We start from the raw sequence: 17,628 nt of genomic DNA on the forward strand, positions 1-17,628 counted from the left end.
ATTTGGATTGAATATATTTTCTTTCCTTCCCAGTATTTTGGATGTTTTCAATTAAGTTTTCCTGTATACATCTTGAGCAAAGAGGCATACATTTTTATCTGTAAGCCGCCCTGAGTCTCCCGAGAGTGGGCGGCATACAAACCCTATAAAATAAATAAATAAATAAATAAATCCTCTTTCTTGCACAATGAATTATTTGCAAACCAGAATGGAAAACAAGAATTTGGAAACTTAGTAACTGAGATGCTGTTGAAAGGCGAGATGGAACCCACCTTAATGATCATACATTTGCAAAAAACCTTTTGCAATCTACTACAGATAATCCTTGACTTATGATCACAATTGAGCCCAAAATTTCTGTTGCTAAGCAAGACAATTGTTAAGTGAGTTTCGGCCCATTTTATAATCTTTCTTGCCACAGTTGTTAAGTGAATCACTGTTAAGTTAATTAATTATTAGCAGTTGTTAAGTGAATCTGGCTTCCCCATTGTCTTTGCTTGTCAGAAGGTCTCAAAGAGTGTTTAGATGACCCTATGGCACTGTTACCATCACAAATACATTCCAGTTGCCCAACGCCCAAATTTTGATCATGTGACAACGGGAATACTGGAACAGTCATAATTAATAATTAACTGTTTTGTCACTTTTTTCAGCGCTGTTTTAACTTCAAACGATCACTAAATGAATGATTGTAAGTCGAGGACTACCTGTAAATTGAGCAGGAAATTTTTATATCTTGCTGGTTGCCACATATCTGCTTACACATTGTTGCTAAATTGAAATAAGTTTTTTATACTTTATACAAAGTATTACTTTTGCATACTTTTTTGTTACAGTTGATGCAAGAAGAAAATATATTCTTGAAATATATTCTTGAATCACAGCTTAGAGGCTTTTGTGTTGGCTCTAGAAACTTCCAAGGTTTTTCTCATCATACTGTACCCCCACCCCCTAAGAATGTTTCTTGTTGTCCATTTTGTTTTTCTGCAAACAGGAAATGCCATTTCTCCCTTCTATCCAGTCTGTTTCTTCACTCAGACAAGAAAAAAAAAACCCAAGTGGATTGGTTTTGTTTTGTTTTTACTGCCTATCAGGTGTACAGCAGGCAAGGATCAAGGGCTGATTTCTTATTTGCTTTCTGCAAGGAAGTGGTTCCTTCATTCAATAGCATAGCAGAAGCACTTAGACTTATATACCACTTCCTAGTGCTTTCCAGCCCTTCTAAGTGCTTTACAGAGTCAGCATATTGCCCCCAACAACAATCTGGGTCCTCATTTTTCTTATTTTGGAAGGATGGAAGGCAAAATCAACCTTGAGACCATCAGGATCAAATCCTTGGCAATAGGCAGAACTAGCCTGCAATACTGCATTCTAAACTGGGACGTAGTGGCTCAGTGGCTAAGACGCTGAACTTGTTGATCAGAAAGGTTGGCAGTTCGGCGCTTCTAATCCCTAGCACTGCGTAATAGAGTGAGCTCCCGTTACTTGTCCCAGCTTCTGCCAACCTAGCAGTTTGAAAGCATGTAAAAATGCAAGTAGAAAAATAGGGACCACTTTGGTGGGAAGGTAACAGCGTTCAATGCGCCTTCTGCATTTAGCCATGCTGGCCACATGACCATGGAGATTTCTTCGGAGAGCACTGGCTCTTTGGCTTTGAAACGGAGATGAGCACTGCCCCCTAGAGTCCGGAACGACTACCACATATGTGCGAGGGGAACCTTTATCTTTACTGCATTCTAACCACTGCGCCACCACCACTCTTAGTTGTGTAGAGCAAGTAGCAAACAAGGAAGACAGAAAGATAAACACTTCAGGGTTGTTGGAGAAATTCAGTGGTGCTTTTCAGAGTTGTCAGAAACCTATCTGCATTGGTGTCATTGTGATCATCATTATTTCAAGGAAGGACGGGAGAGAGGGAGTGAAGAAAGTTTTTTGAATCTTGGTTTTTAGAATTAAGATTGCATTATATGCCACTTGTTCACACTCTCCAAACTGTTTACCATCAGTGCTTTCCTTTTGATTTTGATTCTTTCAGGCCATGCAACAAATGATGTAGAATTTCAAAAACATGGGGGAAGAAGGGTTGTTCAATTAGTAAATGGACTATAAACTTTAATGGCTGCCCATGTTGCTGGTCTGAATTAATGTTCACTGGGCAAGTCTAATAATAGATTAATATTAATTCAACCAGTGCTTAAATTCTATAACTTTGGTAAAATGGCAAAGATTCTTACAGATAATGTTAAGATTTATAATTTTCAAAGCAGCACTTGAGCTTTGTAAAATCAGGGCAGATATCTCATTGGATTGGGATTAAAACTAATTTAGGTTTTGCACAAATGGAGATGTAAAGCAAATCTTTTTTTATAAATCCCATTGTTGCCTGTAGGAATTTTTAGAATGACTTGGAAATACATTCCATGATGCCCTTCTCCTATTAATATTAAATGAATGTTTATTTGTAGGTATCTACAGAGAACTCTGCTTGGAATCCGTGAAAAACAAATATGAATGTGAAATTCAGGCTTCCCGACAGCATTGTGAGGTACTGTTTTGAGCTGGAAATGTTTTAATCTGTCTATAATTGATTGTTCTTAGTTCTGAGGTAATAAACTCACTACACTAAGCTATATAGTTGAAGAACAATTTGAAAATATTATATACTTACAGATTTTATTATATACTTTATCTACAAAAAAGTCAGATTGCTTTAAAATATCTTGACAGCTTTGTCAGTCTTACTAACTGTTCTTGTGAAATTCTTGCTTAAAGTTTATTTTTTTATTATTATTATGTTTTTGCAGTTTTGTTGAAAGCCTATAATGAATCAGTTGGATCCAGCTTTTGTATACTTAAGAGATAATATACATCCTGAATAAATTACATCCAGGCTATTTTAAGATATGTATCAGTTTTATAACATCACGTGAACTACATTTTGCATCTTTTGGGTGCAGTTTTAGTTTCAAGAAACACTTCTGTGATCTGGCATATAAACTGCATACTCAGGAAGGAAAAAAACCCCATTCAAATACTATTTATTTCAATTTGTTTATAAGCTATTTAGTATTATTAAATGATATCAGAGTACTGAATGGAATTTGTTTTTTTCTAAAAAAATTAGGCACACAGCTATAACAGAAACTATATAACTAATATTTTAGTATATGAATGATTTTACTATTTTTATTGTTTTTAAAATGTTTTTAAGAATTTAGTTGTAATGTATGTTTCTGAATTGTGAGCTTCTCAGGGTCATTTGCCAAGATAGAACTTATATGAATGAATGAAACAAAACATTGTTTTACAAGACGATAGAGCTTTCATGAAGCCTAACAGTAAATTCTACACACACCCTCCCAAAGTTGTTTATGTAGCATATATGATTTTTGTAGTATTAAAATAATTCTCAAAAGCACCAAGAGCAGTTATAAGATTAGTGGATTTCTATTTATGATGGTAAAGCCCAATTATATTGTAATAATCTTGGACTATATATAGTCTTTAGTCAATTACAGCAGAATGCACATTTGATGGATAAATGAGCGGGGACAAATTATAATAATTTATTTCACTTATTTCCCATAATCTTGTATCCCCATCTACTTTTGATGAAATATCTGATAAATAGCCTTTTGTTTTCAGTGAACCAAGAAACTGCTTAAAGCCTCTCTCCAAATCAGAATCTGATGCTAATAAGAGAGAAGGCATTAGGACACAATTTATTGCCAATTTGATAAACCATGTGAACCTTTCAAAGAAGTACGCCTAGGTTAACTGTTGTGGCCCGGCTGGAGCCGTTGGAGCTGCCACCAGACTCCGACAGCGAGGAGTCGGCCCTGGAGGATGTGGAGGACCCTGGACAGGGTTCCGACTCCGAGCAGGGCGCAGAGAGACTGGTTGGCCACTATATTTTCTGAGCCTTGGATCAGTGGGGAGGAGACAAGAGAGAGTGATTCAGAAACCAACAGTGAGTTGTTCTGGGATACACGCTGTCGAAGGGCTACTCGGTGTCAAGAACAACTACGTAATTACAGGAGGTAATTACGCTCAGCTGATGGTCATTAGGCTCCTCTCCAGACTATAAAAGAGACTGCTTGTGCCACGCTCTTGCAGAAGTCAACGCTTGGACTAAAGAGAAACTAACTTGGCAGGCTGGATTGCTGCCAGAGTTAGTCTGAATTGCTGCCAAGGTTTGTCGGACTTGCTGCCAAGGTCCTTATCTGTTTGTTTATTTGGCTTTCAGCCACCGAGATTCTGATCTTGTTATTAAAGGACATTGCATTTTACACTTGTCTCGGCTTTCGTTACTGGACGGAGGAGGGGGTCAGAACAGTTAACTAATTTTACTTTATTATAAGGTTACATTATCAGAAGCCTGCAAGTATGAAAATACATTTCTCCCCTCCCCCTTGCCTTTAAAGCCCAAGAAACAAGGGAGTGTCCCTCCTGACACATTTGCCATGCCCACATTCCTTCTGCAAGCTAAGCTGCCTCTTTTCCAACTTTTCCCCTAGTTTTGGCTCTTCCCTCTGTCTCCCAATATCATCCCCGCATGCCATTTCATTCCATCTCATACAGTCCCTAATCATTTGAAGATATTCAGCTCAGATTCAAACAAGTATGAAAACAGAGGGTTTTGTCAGTGGCGAGTAGCCCCAGGCCGAATGTTGAACATGTCATATGGATTTTTGCTCAAACAATGTCAGAAATATCAGTGCATCAGGATTAAATTTTATATGAACTTTTATATGGATCTCAAATTCCTGCTTGCAGTGGCCAAAACTGTCTTGAGGCAAGGCTGATCATTACTGGGCAAAACTGATCTGGATGAGTGTAACAGATATAAAAGTTTGCCATCTGGATTGTTTTTGCATATAAATGGGGTTTAGAAAGCTTCAGGGTCTACTTTATTTTGTCTGGCATTTATTTGAAGTAGCTACAAATTGTAAAACATTTTTTTAAAAAGTGGAATTCTTTGTTTTCTAAGTGTAATATGTTTAGGGAATCTTTTACTGAAAACGCATACACTTCTCCTTTTCTGTTCTTATTGTTGTGTTTATTTAGTATGTTTTCATTTTCCATACTTATGAAATTAGATTTTATTTTATTTTATGGAGTTTAAATGCTACTTGGGACAAGAAAATCCCTTTTAATGCTTAAAATGACATATACCCACTTGGAATTTCTGTGAAAAGAGAACATCTCTACCATATTTGGAAGATGTTATCTGCTTCATGTAAGTGTTCATGAACTTTCAGTGGGAATACCCTATTAATTTTTTCTTTCAGAGTGAAAAGCTCTTGTTATATGATACTGTTCAGAGTGAACTAGAAGAGAAAATCAGACGACTTGAAGAAGACCGACATAGTATTGACATTACCTCAGGTAAGTTACTATTCAACAGATAATGTTTGAATGAATGAGTCACTACCCAAATTAATTAGAATCTATGTAATAAAGATTGCAGTGAATTATAGCACTTACTTGATTTATTTTTGGAGCTGCTATTTTGTCTACAAAGCAAATTAAGAAGAATTAAGTGTCTTAAGTTATGTTTTTAGATTTACTTCTGCATTCTACCTCAAAAATTTGATCAGCTAGCTCATTGTTTTTCCACTTCAGCAACTTTAAGATGGGTGGACTTCAACTCCCAGAATTCCGGAACTAGCATGATGAATGTTGAAGTTTACCCATCTGAAACTTGCTGAGGTTGAGAAAGATTGAGCTACCTCATGCCTCTTAGTGAGGCCTCAAGTTTGTTTTCTGTTGCCTTCCGATACTTAAAATTAACCTAAAACAGGCGTCCCCAATCTCTTTGATTGACCCTTCCATGAAATTTCAGATTTTTCATTGATCCTCAAATATTTATTATATGAAAATAACTTAATAAGTACTACTTTCACTAACGATAGTATCAATAACAATAATGACAGACCCCTGGATAATCTCATTGATCCTCGGGGATTGATATTGATCACTTTGGGGAACCCTGACTTAAAGGATGCGTGAATAAAAATGATTCACCATTCTCCAAATCCCCGACCTATTTGAAGGTGGGTAGTTTTTGAAAGAGAGGAAGAAAGTGTGGTGGAATAAGGGAAAATAAACACACTTGTGGTGGTTTGGGAAACTTTGTTTCTTCCTGTTTTAAAACAGTCCTCATAATTTCTTAAATATGTTTTAAGATATGAATCTGATTTTTCCCCAAATGTAGAAGTTTGTCTTTTTTTGAAGGGCTTAACCTACGAATTGTGGGATTAAAAAGGTGTAATTGCAACATTTTCCCCCTCTTTTTTAGAGTTATGGAATGATGAACTTCAATCTAGGAAAAAAAGAAAGGATCTATTTAGTCCAGAGAAGAAGAAACCTGTTGTTGTTTCAGATATCCTTTAGCAGCTGCCATAAACATACATTCATCATGCTATTCTATTTTGGAATAAGCAACATTGTGCAAAGCGTTGAAAAACAGCAAGAAGCAGTAAGCAAAATTAATGAAACTCAGGAGATAAGACTAAAGAAAAAGAAAATCAAATTAATTTTAGTTTGCATCAACACTGTTCAACCTATCTCTCCATGCCTTTCTAATTACAAATCAAGAATTTTTATAAACTTACCTTTTATTTTTCTTTTGGTTCCTTCGAATCATTGTTGACTTTTGATGCCTCCCTGGACTAGACCCTGCAAGGACTTTTGGCAAGATTTCAGAAGGCTTTGCCATTCAGTTATTTCTAGACTGAGAGAGAGTCATTGTAACACGATTACAATCTGACTTTTGTGCCTAAGAAGGGACTAGAACTCACAGGCTCCTGGTTTCTAGCCTGCTACTTTAACCACCATATAAAATTAGCTCTCATTTTTATAACTTTAACTACTGGGTATAGTCAGTTCAGTTACATTGTTGCTTATTCATCACCTTTCCTAAAACATGTATAGGGAAACATAGGATGGTAGTTTGAGACTATGATAAAATCATGAGCATTACAGTATTTTTCGGAGTCTAAGACGCACCAGAGTATAAGATGCACCATGATTTTGAAGAGGTAATTTTTAAAAAAAGGTTTTTGCACTCTGCAGGCCTCACAAACCCTCAGAGGCCTGTAGAGTGCTCCTGGGGGCTGGGGGAGGGGAGGAACAAAAAATGGTCCATTTTTCACAAAAATGGGCTATTTTTTTGCAGGAAAAAAGAGCATGCAGATGCTTTGGGAGGCTTGTAGAGTGCTCCTGGGTAGGGGGAGGGTAACAAGCAAAAATGGCCCATTTTTTGCTTGCTTTTGCCCTTCCCAGCCCTCAGGAGAACTTTGCAAGCCTCCCAAACCCTCCTCATGTCCATTTTTGCAAAGGGGGCGGGGTTTTGGAAGGCCAGAAATGCTTGTATTCGATGTATAAGATGCATCCAGATTTTCACCCTCTTTTTTAGGGAAAAAAGGTGTGTCTTATACTCTGAAAAATATGGTATATTTTAATAGAGCTTTAGGATAAATTTGAGCACTGTAGTTACTATATGTCTAGTGTGAACAATATAGTATCATAATATTAACCCCTCTAAATATTGTCATCTATAGAGTAATAAAAAGATTGGTGCTGACATCTTGTTATGAACACATCTATCCCAAATTTCTTTTCACTGGTTTAGGACTTTTATGTGCATGTGTGGATCAGATTTTTTCCAGAAAAAGATTTCCAGATTTTTTCCCCTTCCAGCTTGAAAGGATATACTATATGCTATAAAATTATAATTTTAATCTCTGCTTGAAAATAAATGTGGGGAAATAGTCTATGAATTTATACAAAATAATCTTAGCCGCCTTATGCGGTTGATTTCTGGTTGGATCCACTTGGTGGGGATGACACAGAGATTTTTTAAAAATGTGATCCATTTTGGAAAAAGTACAACCTCCTTAACATATTAACGGCCCTATATTGTGTATATGCTACAGGATCTTGATATACTTGAAGACTGGACAACAATTAGGAAGGTATGTACATTTTTAAGTGACTAGTTTTAAAATATTTACAAGTTGTCGTAGGCCCATTTTTAGACTATGCAAATGAAAAAGATAATCCTGTAACTATTTTGTAGGAAGAGAGATATATGATGGTGTATCATATTGATTGGTTTGATGGTGTATTCATAGGTTGCTCCTACAAATGTGTGTATATATTCAGATACAGTAGTACCTCAGTAGTTGTTTATTTATTTATTTTAGAAAATGTATATTGCCACCTACTCATTCATGGCGACTCAAGGTTTACAGGAATAATTGTTAATTGGTTCTGTGAGGCACAACAAGTACTAAAAACAAACCACATGACTTAACGACGTCATCTTTTGTTTTGGCTGAAATGGACTTCCTGTCTCTCCCTTTTCCTATATCAGCCACCTTCTCAGCAGAGCCAACTTCCTGTCTGCCCTCTGCAGTTGTTCCCCTCTTTTTTTTGCAGCAACTTTTCTGGCGTGGTTGATTTCCTGTCCACTCTCTGCAGCCATCCCACTTTTCCTATTCCAGCACATTGAGTACCACACAGATAATGAATACCCAGACAACATTTTCATGTCAAAATGCTTCAAGTACCAAATTCAATAAGTTTTGAAGCAGTTGAGTACCAAAGTACCACTGTATTTGAAACAAGAAAGAAAATAATCATCTAGCATAATCATCTGCTTTCATTCGGTCTACTGTTTTAGTAGCATTCCAGGTTCTCTTATTTTTTCAGTGTATGGTTTATTCCAGTAGCCCACTTTTCATCAGATTGTCCTGGTTCTACAACATCTGTTTCAGACCTCATTAATCTGGGGGATATCTGATCTGGCATGACTTTCTTGGGTCATATCACCCATATCCTGAGGTAGGCTAGTGAAAGGTTGGGGAAGTCTTTGCCCAAGGACCTCTACTGGTAAGATAAGTACCAACTGAGATTCAAGCCCTGAGATTCTCCCATATCAAAGGCCAGTGCTCTTATCACTATGCTATCCAATTGCAATATACACACTTCTTCAAAATAAGTTGTCTATGTGTCCATATATTTGTTTCACAGGAGTTGTCATGAAATTGTTCTTTAAAATGAAATTTCTTTAGAAGATAGCTTGCTAAAGAATGACTTTTAAAAAAAATGAAAACTTTTTTTTTTAAATTTCAGGCAATGGCTACATTGGGACCACATAGAGTGAAAGCAGAACGTAAGGCAACTTACTTTACTCTTTTGCAGTTTATTCATAGAGTAGCCAATTATGAGTCATGCCCTACTCCTCTGCTGCTGAAAAGCAGAGGCACTGTGACCATGAATTCACTGATGATGCAGTCAATTCCCCTTTTCCGGCTGTAATCCTTTGTAGAGTACCAATATCTACAATGGCTTCCTTCTTACTTTCTATTTCCTTTCCCACCCTAAAAGCTAGGCTGCAGTTTCTGGCGATTAGCTGAATGTAAGGTTTAAATACAAAAAATACAATAATGGGAAACTGATTTGTGGCCTTGACGATTTGAGGGCAATTTATTTTGGAAAGTTGAGAAGAGTTGATCTGAGGCAGGTGGTACCTACATCAAATCAATCAATAAATGGGTTTATTAAAAAATAATAAATTTGTTTGAACGTTCCTATAATATGAATAATATTTATCCAGCAATAGACAAAGTTTGCATCCCAAGCTAACTATTACATAGCCGACTCAAGAACATTTATTCTTATGGATGCATTTTCAATAAGAATCTACAATCTATTTCTGCTTAAGAGCAGAAGGTAAAATCACTCATGCATGTATTAACAGGATGTAAATTAGAAAGAAATTGGTTAACTTCTTAAAGCAACTGTTACATTTCATTGGCATTGTTTATACTGCCTCTTTTCAGCACCAGTCAAGATGGAAAAACACCTACACAGTACACGATCTGAGGAAGGAAAACTCTACTATAATGGGGAATGGTATGGACGTGGACAGACAATATGTATTGATAGAAAAGATGAATGCCCTACAAGGTATGATTTTTTAAAAATAAATTGAATAGACTTCAAAGATCCCCCCCCCCCGTATTAAATGGTTTAAGCATATGTAGCTAATTTGGGCATAATAGTTGTGTAGCTGGGGAGGGTGTGAGTTCATAGTAAAGCATCCTTAGGGTGCATCAGCCAGATAGCAAAGCAGGATAGCATCAGCCAGAGCACAATAGCAATAGCATTTGGGCTTATGTACTGCCCCATAGTGCTTTGTAGAATTTATCGGGTGCTCTGCAATGTAGAATCATCATTTGCATATTGCCCCCAAATCTGGATCCTCATTTTACTGATCTTGGAGGGACAAAAGGCTGTGTCAGCCTTTTTTTATAAAGTTTTTTATTTTTCATTTTCATAACATATAATCACACGTATATTATTACATAGCCAACATCGTATTGTATTGTTAACATCAATTCATCTTACCATCAACTCCCAAAAACAATTATTTGCTCTTCTGCTCTCTATACACCATATTTGTAACTTACCCATCACTTTTTTCTCCCTCCCTCCTTCCCTTACCTACCTCCTTTCTTCCCTCTGTCATCCTTCTCTTCTCTATTTCCCCTTCCTCTCTCCTTCTCCTCTCTCCCCTTTCCACTCCTCCTTTCTCTCCTGCTCTCCCCCCCCCCCATTGCCCTCTCTCCTATCCCTCTGTTCTTCCCTTACCTCTATCCTCTACTTCACATTCTTCATCTCATTTACTTGGTGTATTTCAACTTCTGCATAAGCTCCATTTTATGTTGATGGTATTTATAATTCCTTTTCAATATAGATATTTAATTTTAACATATATCTTCCTCCTTTAAAAAAATAGAATAAAAAAGTATACATATATAATCATTGTGCTTTTAATCCTCCCACCCCCAGCCTAATTTTGGTTGAGATGTAGACCTGATTACAATTCCTACCTATTCTCATCATTATCTTTATATAATTATACATCCTTACACGCCCCCAATTTGTGATTCTGTCTTTAAATCTCAATAGTTTCCCATTGTAAGTATATTTCATTTTCCCTCTCCATTTTTCCATATCTTGGATTAGATTATCCTTAATTGTCTATAAATGGCAATCCTTGCTGTTCAATGTTCATTACGATTCCCTTAATCTATTACACAGAATAACAAGTGGTAAACATCTCACTTTGTTTATCATCTTAAAAAATTCTATATATGTCCATGTTTCATATATTTTAACCCATGCTTAATTGTCCCTCTATTGTCATATTCAATCAATTAGCAATTCAGTTTAATTATCATGTATAAAAGTGAATCACAAACCTCTGCTTTTTTTGTGGTTTTCCTTTTTGTATTGTCCTCCCCCCGCCCTTGGTTTTGTTAGCCGCCCTGAGTCCCTCGGGAATAGGGCGGCATACAAGTCAAATAAAATCTTCAAACCTTCAAACCTACAACTTCCCCCTATCAGTTTCATATTTGTCCATAATCCATATATTTTAACCTTTATTTAGCTGTCTTTTCATTATCATATTTAACCAGTTAGCAATTCCATTTTATTGTCATATTTAGGAATAAACACCTTATATTAGCTTTATATTTTCCCATATAACAATTTCTAATTGCCTGTTTTTTTTCCTAGTAAGTCTTTTGTCCCACTTCTCTGTTCCTGTTTTCTCCCTTTTCTTCGTTTTGACTCCACCCTCTTCAATTTTCCCCATTAAAAAGATCTTTTATATGTGTTGGAGCATAATATTCTGCTTTTCCTTATGACAACCTCTAAAACATCTTTTGTCTGCTTTTTATTCCCTTTTGTTGGGATACCTCCCCCTTTTCCAATTTTCCTTATACAACTGCCAAGACCAATGGAGTTTTTTGTCTGCTTTTTATTTCCCTCCATTTCTACCCCTTCATTATCTTGCCCCCCCCCTCCTTCTCTGCTTTCTTCTTTAGATATCTGCTTCTCTGGGTTCAGAATTCTATTTAGGCTTGATTTTAATGATTTATGCATATTTTTTATAATTTCACATAGTTCTTCAAATTCCCAGTTTTCCATGATGTCCAATTCCAAAGTTACAGTTAGTTATACTGTTCTTATTTCGGAGTTCTTAAATTTATCTACTTCAGCTGCTGTGGAAAAGATGGGAGCCATCTTGGTCTTTTGTTCTTCCTTAATGTCCAGTTCCAAACTGGATATTAAGGAAGTTAGTTATACAAGTCTTATTTTGAGGTTCTGGTCCACCTGAAATTTAGTTAATTCAACTATTGTGAAACCGGAAGAGAAAGTGGAGCCATTTTAATCTTTTGCAGAAAAAAAAGGAATAAAAAAACCCCTTTGTATTTCCCAGTTCTTGGCTCTGTTATTATTTCCTTTCCTTACCACTCCTCATCTCTTGTTAGTCATAGCTGCTCAAAATATAGTCGGAAGCCAAATTTAGAGTTAGTATTTGAGAGGGGTTTGTCACTTCTCTGCTTTCTCCCTTTCTGTCCAAATTGTTTCAAACAAATGGCTTTTGGGGGAGGGCCTATAGTGATTCACACCTCCATTTTCCTTTTCTTTCTTTCTTTCTTTCTTTCTTTCTTTCTTTCTTTCTTTCTTTCTTTCTTTCTTTCTTTCTTTCTTTCTTTCTTTCTTTCTTTCTTTCTTTCTTTTGGAAAAAAAAAATCCCAAGCTGACCGTCAATAGATATTATTTATGCTCTCAAGATTCTTTGCCTTTTTCAAGTTTGATTTATAGCTGTGGGTTAGATTAATTTTCTTACCAGTCTTTCATCTCTTCCTTGCCCTCCTGTTCATTAGCTTTGACTGGAAGTCACCTTCTTATCAGCCATGTTGCCATGCTGCCGCCCCCACTCCGATTCAGAGGGCAAATCTCCGACCTGTGAGAGCTCTGTTGCCTCCCCCTAGGTCTGATGAGAGCCTGCCCCTTCTTCGCCCCCCTCCCCCTCAGGAGGGTTCTGATCCAAAAAAGGATCCCCAGAGTTGGTTTGTCAGACAGGGTTCATGTGAGGCTCTTCAGCGCTCACATCCCCCACGTCTGTCTAGCTGGAAAACTTCCTGTCAAATCTGTGTCCCACTTGAGCCCCATCAGGATTGAAATCCAGGCTGTGGGTAGAGTTAGCCTACAATACTGCATTTTAACCACTGTGCCATGGAAAACTTGCAGCTCGATGCCTTTATTTCCACTTCAAGCAATTTTTCTTGTTTTATTTTCCAATTCATCTGTTTATAATGGGAAGAATATTCATATGGTATACTTCAGCCCTTGTGTTAGCTTTCCAAGAATTATAGCTGTAAGCCTTACATATTGTCGTTGAAACTGGATGCAATATACTTCATGATCTGCATGAAATATGTCTTCCTCCAGTATACATATCTCTCTCTCTCTTTATGCATACCCCAAGGAAAAAGAAATACAGATGAAATGAAATAAGCATTCCCAGTTGTGCTCTGTTTTACCTTATTGGGCCACTGTTTTGTAAATAAAACAGACCTAATGATTATACTTAGATTAATGTAGAATTTCTATAAATAGGCAACAAAACAGATAAAAGTTTTGAGGATGTCAGTGTTCCCTATTTATTTAGTCTCTTATTATATCTAGTCCATATATGTTTTTTCTTGGCAAAAGAAAGCTGTTTAAAAAAGTGAATTGTTTTCAAACCAATACAGTAATATTGAATATTCTTTTAGTATTGTAACAATCTGTTAATTTTGCTTCAGTTTCCAGGCATTTGCTATTGTACTTTAAAGTTTTATTACCAGTAATTATAGTCCTGTTTATCAATTGCCATGCAGGTTGGGGTAATATTACAGTTGTATAGGGACACTAATTTCTCTTTTCCTTCTTCCTTTTCAGTGCTATAATTACAACAATTAACCATGATGAAGTGTGGTTTAAGAGGTCTGATGGAAGCAAATCCAAACTATATATTTCCCAGCTACAAAAAGGAAAATATTCCATCAGACCTAATCACAACTGACTATTAAACTAACCAGACAGTGTTAGCCTGCTTGAAGTGTCATAAGATGGAAAATGTATTTACTGTATGCTCTCATCTATCTTTGTGGCCGTATCTGTGTATTTTTAGTAGTACAAGTAATCTTCATGCAGATGTTTTAGAATAGGTAACACATTATCATGTTGAACATGACATTTTGCCTCTAATTTGGGTTCAATGTGTGACACAGAAAATAGCTTTGGATTGTCTGGAATTCAAGGTTAATCCTGCAGTCCTGTAAAGCTTTGTGCATGTATGAGCTAAAATTGTGCATACAGGTACAAGGCACTTTTATTTATATTTTTCCTTTTAACAGCTTGTATGACTCAGTCAACAAGGCAATTTTGAACTTGCTTAATTGCAGAGGTGGTAGAATTGAAAAAGGATGCATGGAACTATTCTTTCTAGATATTGTATCTTCATGTGGATCTGTGGCTTCCAGATTTTGCTGCACTACAACTCCCAGCATCCCTTTCCATTGCTCCTTTGAGCTAGAGCTGCTGGGCTTCCCACCTCTGATATTGGCACTTCTCTTTTTACAGTTATACTCTAAAAACCAGTTGTATAAAATTGACAGTAGTAGAGTTATCTGAAATCATGTAATTGTGAAGTCCATTGCTGCCTAGCATTTGCTCTTGCTTTTTAGCAGTCTTGCTTGTCTTGCAAATATAGATGACCTTTTGCAGGAGTTACGTGGATATAGTTTGGTAGTGAAATATTTTTTAAATTAATTGAAAACAACAAAAAGTTGAGGTCTCGAAGGGTTTATTTATGCTACTATATTTGTGTACCAGTTCCTTTGTGATGACAAAAATAAAAAGTAGCCATAAATACATTGCTTCAAGGCAAATGGCACTATATCCTGTAGTATTAAATGGTCTTTTTCTTCAAGTTAAAAGTGCCAATTCAATAAATGATGAAATAATAACAAAACCTACTGCTGCATATACTGCATATTGTCCTATAGTGAAATGTATCTATAGTTAAGCACAGTGTAACCTTTCAAAATTGTATATTGGGCAAAAAAAATGTGATGTTTGCTGCTTCAAAATTCTAGGAAGGTTTGAATTTGTAAAATTTAATATGGAGGTAGGATCTTCTAGCTTTACATGTTTGAAGCAATAGAAGGGGGTGTTGTGGGTGTGGGGAGAAGACATTATTTGGTGGTTTCTGTGCACTTTAAATCCATTATGATGAAGTTTCAGGAGAGGGACTTTGTCTGATGGAAATAACTGCCAAAAGTGTTTGAAGCTTCGGCTTAGATTGGTGCTAAATTTGACTATTAATAGGCGGCCTCAGTCTTTCTTACAGTCTTGACTAGAGGGTCCGTGAATAAATTAATAATAGCCTCAGCAAACATTGTAATGACAAGAATGGGGAGCTATGTAAAGAAAACTGAAACTTCTTTTACAATGGAAATGTGAACACAGTCATCCCTGGAAGATGTAAATACCAGAAGGCTATATATGAATCAGCCACTCAGCTGCAGGCAAGCATTTTTATGTTATTTTTTTTTAAAGTGTTAAAAAGTCTTGGAGGGAATGTTGCTCAAATCTCAATTCTGTGGTCTTGATTCTGACAACTCTCGTTTCAAGTCTTTACCGTGCAAGCTTTTGGCAATCAGAAGAATATCACCATCATTCATCAGAAAGTGCCTGTCACTATTCAGAAATGGCTTTGTGTGTCTTGGAATGTATTTATTTTGTTTCTGGCATGAAGGATCGGCAGCATCTGTTTTTGTACAGATCCGTAGGTTGGAAACACATCTGTCTCATTTTGTCTGCAATGTGCTACAAACTCTTTGCCTCCCAAAGTAGGCCACAAGCATAGTGTGGCGGGGAATTGTGGAGGACTAGCCTATTGCTTAAAACTGTTGGTTACGTGCTCATGCCATGTTTGTTTGCTTCTGTGTAACTGGCATTAGGTCTCAGTTGCCAGTTAAGAAATTATCACCTCTCCTGCTTGTCAGTTTACTTTGTTACCGTTACTAACCCTCAAAACAACAAAACTGCTTTCAACTTTTTATGAAAATGCATTTGCTGATGTTGGAAGACAGTTTGACCATTGCCAAAAGTCTGCAGAAAACTGACCCAGAGGAGTAATTTTACTCTACTCTACTCTACTCTATCTCAGAGGTTCCCAAACTTGGCAACTTTAAGACTTGTGGACTTCAACTCCCAGAATTCTCCAGCGAGCTCTGCTGGCTGGAGAATTCTGGGAGTTGAAGTCCACAAGTCTTAAAGTTGCCAAGTTTGGGAACCACTGCGTCTATCTTATATTAGCCAAACGTATATAAAGTATTAATGACAGGTTGGCTTTGACAACCCCTCTGTATGTACACAGTTTGATAAAGCTTCTTTTGTAATGATGAAATATTTGTATTTTTTAACCTAGTGTATAAATAAAATAACTCATCATGGAAAATCCAGATAATTAAACCTACTGTCTGTGTGGTTTCTATTCTGTAAATACGGAACTGAATTCAAGAGTCTCTCATGAAAGTAGAATTTTAAACTATTTGCCACACTGTAGCAGAGCTAATAGGTTTGGTATGTCAAGATACACACAATACCCTACTGTGTGTATCTTAAAAATATAAATAGCATGCTGATCAATACTTGAAAAGAACTATATATGCAGTAGGAACCCCTTTCAGATCAACACTGATTCCTTGAGTGCACGTACTTTTGATGTTATTACTTCTAAGGAATTATAAAAGTTATACACTTCCATAGTTATATACTTCTATATTTTTACTGCCACGGGGGTAATCCATGAAATGAGGTTTTGTGGGCTTGGCCCTTTTATAATCAGAGGTGGACTGCACTTACGTTCACAAGCGGTTCGCTAGCTTCGCTCACGCAGTCTCCTTTGGGAATGAAAAGGAGCTTCAAAGAAGCAGGTAATCAACTCAGGCAGCTCTGGTGGATAAAGCAGGGGCGGCGCGAAACTCCAGCTGGGCAGCAAGGGTGGAGGGAACGAGCCAAAAAGTTAGCAATAAAAGGATAGCTCCGCTGTCTGCTGACCGGCCACAACAGGTGGGTGGGTGGGCCCAGCCAGTGATCAAAGCTAGGGCTTTGCCCGAACCCATGTGACCACCACTGTTTACAGTACAAGGTGTATCACGATTTCTTAATGGTTTTATAAGCTTTCTGGTTAAAACTAGGGTTTAGTATTAGTCTCATTAAGTCTGGCAGATTGATCACTATATCTTCCATCAACTCCCTCTAAAATGACTACTTTCTTGGTGTCTCCCACCCTCCCTTTCCTGTTGGGACTATTTATGTAAATCTTCAGTTACCAAGCTGGTGCTATTTATCTCTTGACTAAGTTTATCTTCAGAATTAATAACTATCTGCTTAAGCTAGTTTGTTAAGCTCATTGCCAACTCTTTTTAGCCACAATGGTTGAGGGAGAGTTCTATATATATATTTTTTTTACTTTCACTGAAAATATTTTATATTTTATTTAAGAAACATCTCATCCTAAGTAACTGCTAGGAATAGTTGACTGGGTGAAGGACAGCCAAATTCTTTTCTGAAAAAAAAAAAAAGGCTGGGAGACCATTGAACTATTTTTAAATCTATTGATTGAGCTGAGCAATCAGAAGGACCCTGCTTAATGACTTAATTATACTGTGTTTGTTTAACCAACTGTCTTTGTTTGTAAAGTTCATT

The 17,628-nt window shown here is 36.7% G+C and overlaps 1 protein-coding gene across 1 annotated transcript in view; it reads left to right on the forward strand.

Annotated features, from left to right (window-relative positions):
* Positions 1-16,085, forward strand: part of BRMS1L (BRMS1 like transcriptional repressor) — a 25,903-nt gene extending 9,818 nt beyond the window's left edge. Inside the window, exons 4-10 of the mRNA XM_087723737.1 lie at positions 2,466-2,545; positions 5,292-5,388; positions 6,302-6,385; positions 7,915-7,979; positions 9,142-9,181; positions 9,852-9,978; positions 13,810-16,085. Coding sequence (XP_087579863.1) covers positions 2,466-2,545; positions 5,292-5,388; positions 6,302-6,385; positions 7,915-7,979; positions 9,142-9,181; positions 9,852-9,978; positions 13,810-13,933 — 617 coding nt within the window. The 3' untranslated portion in view covers positions 13,934-16,085. The remainder of the gene's footprint in view (positions 1-2,465; positions 2,546-5,291; positions 5,389-6,301; positions 6,386-7,914; positions 7,980-9,141; positions 9,182-9,851; positions 9,979-13,809) is intronic.
* Positions 16,086-17,628: the final 1,543 nt, after the last annotated feature.

The sequence above is a fragment of the Thamnophis sirtalis genome, unplaced genomic scaffold (genome assembly GCF_051295495.1).
Source record: "Thamnophis sirtalis isolate CommonGarterSnake01/CBP01778 unplaced genomic scaffold, rThaSir2_p1.2 scaffold_1, whole genome shotgun sequence".
Taxonomy (NCBI): Eukaryota; Metazoa; Chordata; class Lepidosauria; order Squamata; family Natricidae; genus Thamnophis; species Thamnophis sirtalis.